Source organism: Taurulus bubalis (assembly GCF_910589615.1).
Source record: "Taurulus bubalis genome assembly, chromosome: 8".
In the NCBI taxonomy this organism is placed as follows: domain Eukaryota; kingdom Metazoa; phylum Chordata; class Actinopteri; order Perciformes; family Cottidae; genus Taurulus; species Taurulus bubalis.
Genome location: NC_136596.1, coordinates 24,126,388 through 24,139,855, shown reverse-complemented (window position 1 = coordinate 24,139,855; position 13,468 = coordinate 24,126,388). Strand labels below are relative to the sequence as shown.

General features: G+C 41.8%; 2 protein-coding genes across 4 annotated transcripts; one reads left to right on the top strand and one right to left on the bottom strand.

Moving 5' to 3' along the window:
* The first annotated feature begins 159 nt into the window (after positions 1-159).
* Positions 160-5,882, top strand: rnf215 (ring finger protein 215). Of its 3 annotated transcripts, none has more exons than XM_079222512.1 (10): positions 160-437; positions 1,027-1,185; positions 1,273-1,344; positions 1,541-1,626; positions 2,394-2,448; positions 2,567-2,671; positions 3,068-3,184; positions 3,668-3,811; positions 3,903-4,005; positions 4,187-5,882. In XM_079222512.1, exons 1-10 carry the CDS (start codon positions 225-227, stop codon positions 4,279-4,281), a joined length of 1,149 nt encoding a protein of 382 aa, XP_079078638.1. In that variant the 5' UTR covers positions 160-224; the 3' UTR covers positions 4,282-5,882. The 3 variants fall into 3 exon arrangements, with proteins under 3 accessions (XP_079078638.1, XP_079078639.1, XP_079078640.1); XM_079222513.1 differs by having other exon boundaries at positions 4,183-5,882; XM_079222514.1 differs by lacking the exon at positions 2,567-2,671.
* Positions 5,382-13,312, bottom strand: ascc2 (activating signal cointegrator 1 complex subunit 2). The gene is made up of 17 exons (XM_079222511.1): positions 13,204-13,312; positions 12,922-13,095; positions 12,634-12,763; positions 12,422-12,489; positions 12,178-12,291; positions 11,253-11,365; positions 11,083-11,157; positions 10,877-10,981; positions 10,719-10,787; positions 10,527-10,601; positions 10,024-10,228; positions 9,532-9,728; positions 8,544-8,663; positions 8,138-8,347; positions 7,408-7,498; positions 7,072-7,163; positions 5,382-6,437 (listed from the first exon to the last, which is right to left on the bottom strand). Exons 2-17 carry the CDS (start codon positions 12,988-12,990, stop codon positions 6,263-6,265), a joined length of 1,908 nt encoding a protein of 635 aa, XP_079078637.1. The 5' UTR covers positions 12,991-13,095; positions 13,204-13,312; the 3' UTR covers positions 5,382-6,262.
* Between the last annotated feature and the right edge of the window lie 156 nt (positions 13,313-13,468).

The following is a 13,468-nucleotide window of genomic DNA, read 5'->3' as shown; positions in this document are numbered from 1 at the left end:
TTGCACACAAGATGAGGAGCCTCCCGCTGCTTCCGATTGGAACAGGAAGTTGTATTCCGTTGTTTACATCCTTCGAGGGGTCCAACCCGGGGTCCAGCTAGCGAACTGGAGAACTACAATTCTGGCAGCTTTTTTATTTTTTCAAAATGCCGAGTAACAGTTTATGATGTTTATGTATTTGTAACAGTTTTTATCTGTATTTCCTCTCTGTCGGTGTCCGGGCCATGGCTTTAGCTCGCTGCTGGTGCCGTCTCTGGGTGACGTTGCCGCTCGTCCTGCTGCGGTGGCCCGGGCTGCTGGTGGCGGCGGAGCAGGTCGCCCTGGTGGAGGTTTTCCTGGAGCAGCGGCCCGTGGTCAGCGCTCTGCTGCAGGGGGAGGTGGTGGAGTCCGGCAGGAGCTCCGATGACCGGGAAGAGCTGCAGGGAGAGCTGGTCCTGGTGAGTTGGGCAGAGGAAGGTCACATTGTTGCTCTGGGTGGTTTAAAAAAAAAAAAAAAAGAGGCATATTTTGGCTAAAAACTGTGAATTGTGAGAGCACCAGGGCTGAAACTCATGAATACTGTATTTGTTGTTATTTCTTTAAATATCAGATACAAAATGGCATGCATTTGACCAACATAAGATACCAGAGCCCGCAGTTATGCCCTCTATTCTTTCAAACCAATAATCAATTCATCCAAAGTTTTACCAAGGCGATATCCAAACATATGTCAAACGTGCCATAAATGAAAACCGTACAGATATTACAGTCAATTTATATCTCTGCATGTGGAAAGTATGATCATGACGGTCAGAAGGAAACAGGAATGTGACATTTAACATGTTGTGTATGTATATATATATAGATAGATAGATAGATAGATAGATAGTAGTTTTTCATTAGAATAATTAATAATTTCACCATTGCCATAATGGTTGGCAGAAGGCATACAGTTATTTTGAATTATTTTCTGGTTCTTTCTTTGACATGAAGGACAGTTTCCGAGGAGCTTTCGGCACAAGTGTTCAGCTTTGTTTCCGTCCTAAGGTTCAGGTGGAGGAGGAGACGGAGGCGAGCGGAGGAGGAACGGCAGAAGACGACGCCATGGAGCAGGAGCTGTGGATCGGGGTGGTGCCGCTGGAGGTGGACGACAACAAAGCCTCCACTGGAAACCAGGAGTCCTTCGCTGACGCCATGGTCAATAAAGTAAGAAGTTAAACTCACTTCTTGAACAGAATTTGCTCACATATGGATTCATACAACACACTCAACCTGCATCCTCCTCTGTTAAAGATGAAGCGAGCGCTGGTCCTCGGAGCGTCTGCGCTGATCATTCTGGCTCTCAACCAAAACACTGTCAGTGAGGTAAATCCTCTCAAACTCAGTCACCAGCTCTTCTCGTTCTTCATTTAATCCTAGTGTTTTAAGAGAAGAGATCGTGGATTATATTGAATTTGGCCGGGACATTTTTTTTTTTAAAGAAACCTGGATCAAAATGTTAAGCTTTAAAGACACTTAATCCAGGTCGTATTTATGACCTAAACATCTGTTTCTGTTGTAGATGGATCTGTCTCAGGTGCTGTCCAAGCCCATCATTGTGATCCAGACGTCTGAAAATGTCACTAAGCTGATTGGAGCTCTGCTCAGGTATAGAACATGTTATTATTTATTACTGCCAACATGGAAATAGAAACTTTCACATACACATTTTCATGCTTTCCTCAATTGAGGATTTCTGTCAACAGATCAAACAATGCTTTCACTGTACTGCATGCTAGTATTCTACACTAGTAATTCAACAATAACCAGTTTAAGGCCATATTTCATCTCCAACTGTGTACTGCACCTCATTATTCGTTGAATTGTGTCCGTCTTTGGTCTGATATTTCCTGCTTGAATTGATAAAATAGTTCATTTTGTATGGCCAGCTATAGTTAGAGGTAACACAGCTTCGATCACTGGTGATGAAACGTTTTTTGTAGGAAGATTGATATTCATATGCTATATTTTTAATATAGTGTAATATAATACATATATTATTATATTAAAACTAAATACATATGTATTGTACACATAAACTTCCAACAAAAAAAACTTTAATAGTAAAACAATTGTTTAAAAAAGCCAGAGTAATCCTAACTTGATTCAATTTCATTATTGTTCATTAATCTAATCACTTTGATTACTTTTTCTTTCGGTATACTGATTCTGCACATTGGCCACAAAGCTCACAGACCGGCCTCGATGTAGGGCAACAGCAACACGACCAAATGCCTTCAATGCTTTGTGGCACTAATACAATGTTTCCTGTAATCTGTCACACAAGCTTAGAAAATCCACTCTGGTTATTATTTGTGTAAATTTAGTGATGGAGAATCTTGATGTGCACTAAATGACAGGTTCTCTCGCTGCAGGGGCCTTCAAGCCACAGCAAAAATCACATACAAGACGATCCTGCAGGACAACCTGGTGAGCGCCTCAATCTATCGGCTGACCGTGTGTTTCAGATGTTAGCACCCTCCAGTGGTGAGTGAACAGATGACAGGCTGAGCTGACAGTGAGCGCATGCTGCTGTGTGTTCGGGCAGGGAGCCACGCTCACGCTGTGGTCCAGCTGCGGCCGGGCGAGAGGAGGTCCCTACGGAGAGTGGCAGGGGGTCATCTGCACGGGAGAGACCAACTCTCAGGTCCAGGTGGAGGAGCCCGAACCAACACAATTGTTGTTTACGTGTTTGCTTTAAGGTTCCCCAGTGGGAACTCTTTGTCCGACTACTTTTATACTTTTACTTCCCTAAAGCTGGCAACCAGACAAAACATTCATTATTATTATTTGTATTATTATTATAGTGAAAAAGATAGGGTTTGAAACATTATTAAAAAAATCAAGATATAAATCAATGTAGTTTAACTGTAGTACTAAGTTTCTTAATCTTGTACTCTGGGCTGCGGGGGCGTTTTTCACAGGCTGCTGCTGCTGCAGCATGCGCTTGATTTGATATGCAGCAACATTTTCTGCATTTCCTCACTGTCACTGAGGACGTAACGGTAAAGGTGATAAAGTACTGCTGCTCTTCTCTGCGTGTCCGTAGAAGTACCTGCAGCAGCTGTGGGACACGGTCCTCCTGGTGGCTCTGATCCTCAGCACGGGGGTCATCGTTCAGGCTCGCTGGCAGAACCAGGACCATCAGCGGAACGAGGACTTGGAGGTAAACTCCACTGCATTTGTTATAAATTAAGTTACTTTGCAGATTAATAATATGAAATCAACAAGTCAACCAGCAGTTTATATGCTGCGGCATTAAATTGACACAAACTTATAATACAACATACATTATTCTGAATGGGCCATTCTACAAATATAGTACTTTTACATTCACTACTTTAAGTCTATTTTGAAACTAATACAGTTGTTCTTTAATCAAGTAAACATGTTTTACAGCCTGCTTTTACAAATCAGTAGCAGTGTATTTTCATATTGTGGTACCCAAGTTCATCTACGGCTGTTTTATTGGCTGACAGCCTTCTGTCCAGTACAAACATTTACAGTAACCGTTTTACTCTGATGTACTTCTGCTTCACGAGCAGTTCAAGTCGTATGATGGGGACACGATCTTTGTTTGTTCGCTCCTCTCCAAGGAGAACTTCTCTCCTGTCCCCGTGGAGATAACATGTCATGTGATGTTCCTCAGCTCTTTCCCAAACAGGATGTCCTGAACAGAATGTTGTCCCTGAAGACCAAAACTTATCGGCAGCCCAAACCGTGGTGTGACCCGTCCCAGCCGGTGGAGACGGACAACTGTGCCGTCTGTCTGGAGCCGTTCAACAACAACCAGGTCAGACCACACTACCACATATTGGCTGTATCAATTCCCTGGTTGAATGCAATAGGCGGTGACGTGACATAAGCCGTTGTTGTCGTCTCAGTGTCTCCGGGTGCTGCCGTGTCTCCACGAGTACCACAGAGACTGTGTGGACCCCTGGCTGCTGCTGCATCACACCTGTCCCCTGTGCAAGCGCAGCATCCTCGGTGAGTTGCGTTACGCAACACTCTCTGGATGTTTATAATGGCATATTATATGAATACTTTATTTTTGTCATGTTTTACATACATTATGTTAAAAAGTACTAAGAATGAGTCATGAGGAAATTAATCGAATTATCGTTTTCATCTGAATTCAAGCGTTTCTCCTCCCACGCTCTCCAGGCAGCGTTCGCAGAGACAGTTAACGGTCGCCTCGCCTCGGACGCCGCACAAGTACCTGGGAAAGTCTCGTTTCTCCTACAGACACTGACCTTTTTCTGACCTCGCCGCTTCCTCCTCGCAGCAAACGGGAGCTGGAAGCGAACACGAGCTCCTCGCAAGCAGCTGGTCGGCCACGTGGACGGGTCAGATTTTGACCTCCGACCTCCTGCTGGGCGCAGAAAGTCTCACAGGCAATACTGTGAAGTACTGTTGTGTGTAAACAGTACTTCTTCCTGGGATCATGTTACTGTACACTTTATTTAAACACTTGTTTTTAAACCCTTCACAATAACACGTCTGCTCTGTTCCTGCAAACAGCGCGGAGACTTTCAGGTGTTAATGGGCTGAAACCGAGCCGGCACTCAGAGTCAAAATGTTCCTGCGCGGACATTCAAAGCTTTATGGTTCAAGGAGTGGCGTGTTGATCTACTGGTCAGTGTAAATGTCACTTTAGGTCCAAATGATGTCAATAAACAACTTATTAACAGAGTTAAAAACGTGACCAAACTCATAGTTTGCTATTAAATGCTAGTTGTTGAGGTTTAGTAGTTGTAGTCCAGTAGTAACTGAGCTACAGGTGGAAAGAGCATTTGCACTTGTTAACATACATACACACACTACAGAGTGAAGACCACAAACACACCGTATTTATACTTTTAGTTGTGTACATTTCAGTAACTAAATTAGTTACAGTTTATAAACACCTTGTGATAGAGATGTCAAACAGGTCGGAAACATTTTCAAGAGTTGGCCCTTTTTTTATTATATTTATCTGCTCATTTCCTTTTAGAAGGTCATCGCACACGTCATGTGACCAACGTGGTCGACTGACGTACGGCTGCACAGGTAATAACTTTAACACATCCTCTTCCTATAAATGTACAATCAATATATCTTCTTATTTACGTTTAGACAAGAAAGCAAATTAGACTTAAAACAGAAAAATCTGTAGGAATCTCAGTTAGTGTAACCAACTGTGCAGCCGTACTCTTGTGAAGTCCCAAACTAATTGTACTGTGAAAGAAAAAAAGCATTTTTGTCAGTGACGACTCAAACTCAAAGGATGTCAAAAACATAGTGTTATTGTATTTATTTTATGTTTTCTCTTTTTTGCAATGTCAACTCATAAAAGCAATTACATGTGCTTTTTGGGGAGAGGGGGGGCTTTTTTTGTTTGTTACAAAATGCTCTGATAGATCTGTTCTCTTCATAGAAAATAGTCTGTGCATGGCAACATGTAGGAGGTTTCCCCCGCAGCGGCTCTCTAAAGGCCTCGAGGGCGCCCCTCACTTCCAAACACCACGGCAGCGTTAAGAGTTTGATTCATTTTACGAAGGCTGGACACCAGCGGGGTGAGCCGTGCGGACGATATTCTTGATGCACTTGAACGTCACATGCGGGCGGCTTTAACACAAGCTACTCATAAGAGCAACGCAGTCGGCCGCCGATGTCCAGACTTGATCACCAGGTCGGTTCATTGTTCTTCCAGCTACAGAAGAAACCACAGTCCCTTCAAAAAACAAACAAAAACAGCCGGATGTTGCTTCCTTTTATTCCTATGTTGTCTATTTGATTATGATGATGATGTCAAAGTAACATCTTAATATTAAACTGATTTGTTACTTGGCAAAAAAAAATTAAAAAAAGTCTTATTCTTTGTCCTTGAGTCTCTGGCTCTCACTCACTACCTTTTAAATGAGCTATAAAAAGAAAATAATTTCGTCCAGAGAGGCGAACGTCCTTCAGGCCCGATCCCTAAAAGCAGATGTTCAGAGTCTTGTATACGTAGAGCTGCTTGGCAACATCCGATCTCAACAAAAGTCTGTAAACTAAAGCAACTTTTCATCAACAACTCAAAACCTTCTGTGGCTTTTCCAGCAAGCAAAGACGGTGACTTCGTGGGTGGACGAGTACGGCCACCAAAATTAAACCAGACCACCACCCGAGCCCCGGTTGTTCTTTCCCGTCAGACTCACGCCTCGGCCTCCTTCCTTCCCGCCGTCGGTCCGTTTCCGCTTCGAGCAGCCGGCCGTCACGCAGGTCACGAGGGGATCATCCCTTTGTTCCTCTTGCGGTCGGCCATGTTGCGGCGGTTGTGGTTCGCCCCACGGCTCTTGTTGGCCTCCTTCTTGCGCCGGTCCAGGAATGTCTCCTGGTTTTGTCCTTGGCCTTTGGGTTGGCCCACCACGCTACTGGGGCGCTGCTCCGGTCGGAAACTGGGAGCGAGTTGAGAGGCAAGTCAACGAAATGACACATTTGATGACATACTAGAGTTTGAACTCGGAAAAGAACTTGTGTGATTTTTCATGACATACCATCACTGACAGACAATCTTTTTTTTTGCCTATAATTTCTCTTTACATACTTAACTATGACATTGTTAAGACTTAACTTTGATATATTGTACAATGACAATTCAACATTTTTTGACATGACTTAAATACTGTGACTTATTTACATTTTTTATGACAGTATATGGTCTTTTATTTACATTATTTTATATCATGACTTACTATAGCGGACTTTATGATATACTATGATCATGCCTTTTTTAATGACAGTATTACATACTAGGAAATTTAATTTTTAATTACATAAAAATGTATAGTCATTGTATAGTATGACATATTATACTATGCTTTATTAATGCATATAATTGCTTTTTATTTCATACTTATTACATTTTTAGGGCATAGCATGACTATGATTAGACTATCTTATTGATGATGACATCAACAAAACATCTTAATAATAAACTGATCTTTTGAAGCTGCTTAATGAAGAAAATCATTTGGGCCAGAGAGCTGAAATGTCCTTTGGGCTCAAACACTAAAAGCAGATGTTTCTTACCCTTTCTTTTGATGCATGGCAGCTCTTCTAGCGTCAGCCCTCTCCCTCAGCAGAGCCGGGTCCTGAACAAACTGGTCCCGGTTTACATTGTTCTGAAACACAATTGACTCGCATGTTAACGCCTGAAAAAAGGAATGACCAAACATTTCATTTGAAAAAGACTCCATGAACTCAAAGGATTACAAAGCCGGCTGGAATGTATGTAAAGCAAATCATTTTGGCCTACGGGTCTCAATTTAAAACTACATGCATAATAATCCTGGAGGAGTAAACCGCTACATTGGTTCATCTCAGAGCTTTAAAATGGGTTTTCTCTGTAATGCTGGATCTCAGTACCTGTAGTGTCTCTTCCTCCTCTTCATCTTCGCCCTCCTCCTCCAATTCTGGTTTGTTTCCTTTTCTCAGGATCTGTGGAATCGTGAAAGGCCTGCAAAGAAACCAGACACACACACAAAGGGAAAATGAAAATGAAAAGAAATCCTCTGAATATTTAGTGTTCAGCAAGAGTATAACACATTCCAAATTTAAAAAGCATCTGTCAAAATGATTAACAAATAACAAAAATATTCTTCCGTATTCTTTTTAACAAGTATTTTCGCAGTCTATGTGTGAGTATATAAAGCCAAAAGAAACCCTATTATTTTTGTTTTAATAAAAGTAGACCTACTTTATTGGGACTGGAAAGTGGTCAAGTTTATTATAAGTAGTTATAATCAATAACAAGCTCCTTTCGTGAAATAATTAGTTAGCAGTTTGTAATAAATGGAAATAACTATATTTAAGAATATATATATATATATATATATATATATATATATATATATATATATATATATATATATATATATATATATATATATATATATATAAGAAAACAATATCTAAAACTGTTATTCTTTCGATTTAGAGAATGTGATTTTACAAGACGAAGGTTTTTATATGTGTGTAAATAATAGAATAATTAACCACAGAAAAGTTATGTCTTTTAGCTTCTGGGCCTTAATCTCAGGTCAAACGCTTCCTGACTGCAAAAACACATTTCAACAACAGGTGTCCGATTCTTTACCTTCTGCTCAGTAAACTGTCTCCGTCCAGGTCGTTGGCTCCCACTTGGCTTATGTCGTACGTGTCGTCGTACTCGTCGTCGTAGGCGTCCAGGTCGTCACCGGGCTGAATGACGACCTCGTCCACCACCGTCTCGTACGCCTGATACCGAGCCTTCTGCTCCGCTATGTGCTGCTTGTCGTTCAGTGTCTCTCGAGCGCTCTCCCCTTTCCTGCAGGAGGAAGAAAACACAACACGATTACAGCCTGAGCTCACCTGGTCGTCACCGTCTTTGAATACAAGGTGATGAACAGGATGGAAATGGTTTTAAATAAAGTATTTCTCTGTCCAGAGGATCTGAATGCCCTACTTGGCAGTTTAGCACATGACTCAGGTAAAATGTGCAGGTACATAAACGTAGCGCTCACCTCCTGCCCTTCCAGACGCGAGACATGTCCACCTGGTCTCTGCGGAAAACGTCAAACTCGTCGTCGTCGAACACGTTGGATCTGACGTTCAGAACATCTGGAAGCTCCTCCTTCACTGGCCTGAAGGGACAGAAGAAGAAGAATGGGATCAGAGACTGTGGCTTCGCCCATAATGTCAGCATCATCAGCTCGTTAAAGATTTGTACAGTATGGCTGCAATTTTTTATTTATTTTTAACATTTAAAATTTTTTAATGAAGCTTTTCATGTCTCATCATATTTTATAACACTATCACCCTAAAAAAAAAGATAATTTAAGTAATTGTGTACATAAATGTAATTCATGGTGCTGTTAGATTTCGGCTCGCCAGCCCTGATCATAGAATTAATATTAGCATAACCTTATCTTTATTTGCAACTGTGCAGAAATACTGTGTTTAAAAAGAAAGAACAGACAAAAGCAGCGAAGCATTCGACTTTCGGTTTAGAATTCAAACGTCCACTTTATGGATGAAGCTTTGAACCATTTGGTACGGTTCTATTGTAAAGTCTGAACAAATATTGTTGAACAATTAACGGGGTAAATAATCTAACATGCAACTAGAATAACCGCCTGACAGATGAACCCTTCCTCCGCATATCAGTCATGTTGCAGTTTTCCTCCATGTCTGTCCAAACTGTCTCGCTTTATAATTTTATCCTGTTACACATTCACGTACAATTTTCACAATTAGCATCTGGATTTGTAAGTTAAGGCCAGAAATGTGTTTTGTGAAGCCACAGTGACCTTTGACCCCCAACATCTAGAGTCAAGTTCCTACAAGGTGTTCTTAAAATGTGTTTAACTGCAAAGTAATGACGAGTGTGATGTTGAATTAAAAAGAATAATCACCACTTATTTAGTGTTTTCGCAATTTAGAAATGTGCATCATGATGACTAATATATATATATATATAAATAAATAACTCCAGTGTGTGTGTGTTTTTACCTTGGCATGGCTCGGTCCAGTTTGTCCAGGTTGGGGGTCAGGCGGTCCTCCAGGATGTTGTTGATGACGAGCTCGGAGCTGTAGTCGTACTCATGCAGGCATGCCAGCAGGAAGCCTTCGCCCAAATCCGGCAGCAGGTCCTTGATACACGTCAGCAGAGACTCCCGCTCCGCCTCGCTCACCCCACAGCCGGCACCCTGACGCCGAAGATGAAGACACCGCTGCATTTATTCATGGCTTTCATATTTCTGCTGAATCTGCACTTTTATCTGTATTGTTTTATATTTATTTCTCCATGCATTCGTATATATATATATATATATATATATATATATATATATATATATATATATATATATATATATATATATATATATATATATATATATATATATATATATACACACATACATACATATACACACACACACACTGATGGAGACATGACCCTCATAAAAACATTAAATCAGCTGTAATAGTCACAGAACTCACATCATTTCCTTTTCGGGTAACATCCATCATGGCCTCTGCTCCCCTTAGACCTCCTTCTGGATCCGGAGCCTTCTGAAGTATAAAGCTAGATGAGGAGGCAGCAGCAGCTCCCCGATGCTGCATCTTGTTGTGTGGCCTCCGTCTCCCCACACTATCCCAGGCACTCTCCACCCCCTGGAGCAGATAGGACGTCCTGGTCTCATCACTTTGGGAAGCAGGCGGTTAAGGAAACGAAACGACTAAAACTAGGAGACATTATTGTCGGAGATGTGTATATATATTAAACAAGTGAAAGCGACAATAGTAATACCTAATATATACCTAAATAACAATAAAAATCCAGGGCTTCAAAGCAGTTCGATTTTCATTACGCTTTTGTTGCATGTTCGTCCCTATAAAACCGTCGGTGTACTTTAAACCTTCAGATGCTTTCAGCACATTTTGGTCCTTAAACCATAAAGTCGGTTTTCACAAAGTTACTGCTTTGAGCTCGACCAGGATACATGACAGGCAGGGCCTGTTGGAGGAGGCTGATGTCGTCAGCGATGGGGAACTGCTCATCGTAGTCTGACAAGAACCTGAGAGGACAAACAAAACACAAAGCCCTTTATGCACTTTGTCATTGCACTTAAAAAGAAAAAAACACTTCTAAGCCTCGGAAGTGACCTCAACCAGTAATATTTTTTTTTTTTTACCTTTTCTCAGTTAAAAAAGAGGTGAAATGTTGTAGGAGCTCCTCTGCAAAAGTTTGCATGTTTTCTCCCCTGCAAGGCAACAAAATCCAGCAGAATTAATTTGCGTGTGTGTAATGCAAATTAGGGCAAGATGCACGCTGAGAGTCTGGACGTCTCACCCCTCCAGGATCGGCTGTAGGCAGGTGTGGTGCAGCAGCAGGTGAGCCATCTCCACTATCTTACGACAGGAGTGGGACAACCTCTTCCACAAGTCCTCCTGAAGACTAGAGGAGAGTTTGAGAGATTATCATTCCTTTAGGTATTCAGCGAGTGGGTCTCCATCTTTTGGCCTTTTTTTTAAGTATTAAATTAATCAGAAACTCACCCTTTTTCGTCAAAGTTTCTCATCCTCACCGCCTTCTCGAGGTCAGGCACAGCGGTCTCATAAAACGAGGTCAGTCTGCAAGGTGACACAAAAAAAAATAAAACATGATCACGAGAAGCTATATTTTGAAGGTGTGGCAGCAATACTTCCAGGTTACTTCATTCGTGTACCTGCTGAGGAAACCATGGGAGTGGAAGCTGGAGCAGGCGGTGGGGAAGATGTCCAGGAAGGCATGGATGGTGGTGGTGGAGTCACACAGGTATAGAACAAGATCCACAAGATCCTGGGACAGAAAAGACATGAAGCAGTGGGTTTTATTCCAAATAAAACTACTGAGCGTCACCGTTAGTAAATCAGATCACTGAATATCCAAATGTAACTGCCCAGTTTTCATCAACTCTGATTCAAGACCTTTTTAACTCCAGAAACCCAAAATATTTAATATATCACAATGTAAAAAAAAAAGAAAAAAAAAAAAGGAAAAAGCATCAAGTGTTTTGCGAAATATGACCGGATCATAAAAAACATGCCGATTAATTATTCTGTTTATTGCCACAGCTCGAAAATCAATCTGTTACTGTCGCACTTATGTGTTGCAGTGATACCGTTTTATTTTCTCACCAGCACAATAAACACTTTCAGACCTTTCCTTGTAACTATAAACCTGAAAAAAAAAAGAATTCCACAGATCTTTGAATATATTTTATGTATATGTATTTAAATTGAACATAAAGACATCAAATACAAAATGCTCAACCCATTTAGGGTCTGGATTTGAAGATTTTCTTAACTTGTGGACAAACTTGATTTCTAAAGAAACGATGAAATTGCCATCGTAGGACTAAAAATCAAGGAATACTCACCTTTTACATTTTTACAAATAGAAACTAATCAGCCTCGTTTCTAAGGAGGGCCTGATATATTTATCAAGGCTTAAAGCAGCAAGTCATCCTCCTCATTTTGTTAAAAATAAGAGCTTAAGACGGGTCATCAATAAAGTTTTATCTCACAGAGAAGATATTTAGACGCCAGAGGAGCCTGTCCCGTGAAGTACTGCGTGATGTTTATGTTTGTAGAGGTGTGCGTCGCTCTGACCTGCTGGCTCATGGTCATGGCAGTGGGCTGTTTGTGTGAGTTCAGCTTCATCGGCTCCATGGCGGCGGCTCCCTCACAGAAGAGACCACACTTATTCAGGATGGTGTCGAACACCTGAAGAGGGCCGAGAAGCAAAAAAAGGAGGAAAATTATCTGTAGTCTTAAACAAAGACACTTACAAACAAACAACATTTTATCTTTGTGTCTTACACTTTTCATTTACGGTTTTTAAATATGATCTTACCTGTAACACAGTCGGAACCGTCTCAATCAAGTCGATGTAGTAAGATGGCTGCTGGGTAAAGATGTTGTCTAAAATGTATAGGACATCAATGAGAAAGTTAACAAAGACTGACATCACAGTTTAAAAACTACCAATCTTCACTCCATATTTTAGTCACAAAATGTTCAATTTAAGTCATCAAAATAAGTCTATAATGATTAAAAACAGCTCACCAATCATCTTGTGCAGCAGTTGGCTGTTGCCCTTCCCAAAGAGCACACACAGATCCAGGATTTTGGGAATGTCAAACAGGAAGTTCTCATAGATAATTTCTCCAAACACAGCCGGGGTGAGGAAGTTCTCCTGAGGAAGAGGAGCACAAAGCAACGGGTTCAACAGTGTGTCGTAGCAGATGCTATGATTACTCATTTGATTGTACTAATCAAACAATAACTGGTATTTCTGATTCATAGACAATTATTCCCTCGCTTAGAGTTAATTTTTCTGGATGCTGCTCCGACCTTGGACTCTTTGTGTGTGGCCATCCGGAGGAAGGTCAAGAAGACCGCCCTATGGACAGAGCGCTGCATGTCGACCACCGGCGGAGAGGAGGGCAGGGCGGCGAGGTCGAGGCCGCGAGGAGCGTGGTTCAGGTACGAGTCCAGGCACTTCTGCAGAGACTCATCAAACACCACCTGGTGGAGGAGGAAAGAGAACAATTTGAATCGGCAGTGCGTTTCTTTTACACTCTTCTCGCAGCCCTCGTGGCTCGGACAGATACTTGCACATTAACGGTCTCTCACCTGACACCAGAACTTGTCGTGGGGCAGCGCGAGCAGCCAATCCAGGTCCTCCGTGATGAATTTGGCATGTTCCAGGAACTCCTCCGCCTCGGCGGGAGAGCCGTCTTCCGGCGGGGATTTGTAAGGCACGAAACAGCGCTCCTCCTTCCTGGTCGGGTGCTGATGTGAAGAAGGAAAAAAAAAAAAAAATCAGCATTTGACTCTCATAAAACGGATCTCCGCCAGAGGCAAGTCAGGTGATTCCTGGAGCCACGGACCGACTGAG

Bases quoted from the DNA above. Each gene is read 5' to 3' on its own strand.
- rnf215 (XM_079222512.1), top strand. From the start codon at position 225: ATGGCTTTAGCTCGCTGCTGGTGCCGTCTCTGGGTGACGTTGCCGCTC. The intron at 2,672-3,067 runs GTGGAGGAGCCC...GCGTGTCCGTAG, and splicing joins AGACCAACTCTCAGGTCCAG to AAGTACCTGCAGCAGCTGTG. The intron at 3,185-3,667 runs GTAAACTCCACT...GATGTTCCTCAG, and splicing joins AGCGGAACGAGGACTTGGAG to CTCTTTCCCAAACAGGATGT.
- ascc2 (XM_079222511.1), bottom strand. From the start codon at position 12,990: ATGCAGCGCTCTGTCCATAGGGCGGTCTTCTTGACCTTCCTCCGGATG. The intron at 8,348-8,543 runs GTGAGCGCTACG...TTCCTCCTGCAG, and splicing joins CGCGTCTGGAAGGGCAGGAG to GAAAGGGGAGAGCGCTCGAG. The intron at 6,438-7,071 runs GTAAGAAACATC...ACTCGCTCCCAG, and splicing joins GCCATGCATCAAAAGAAAGG to TTTCCGACCGGAGCAGCGCC.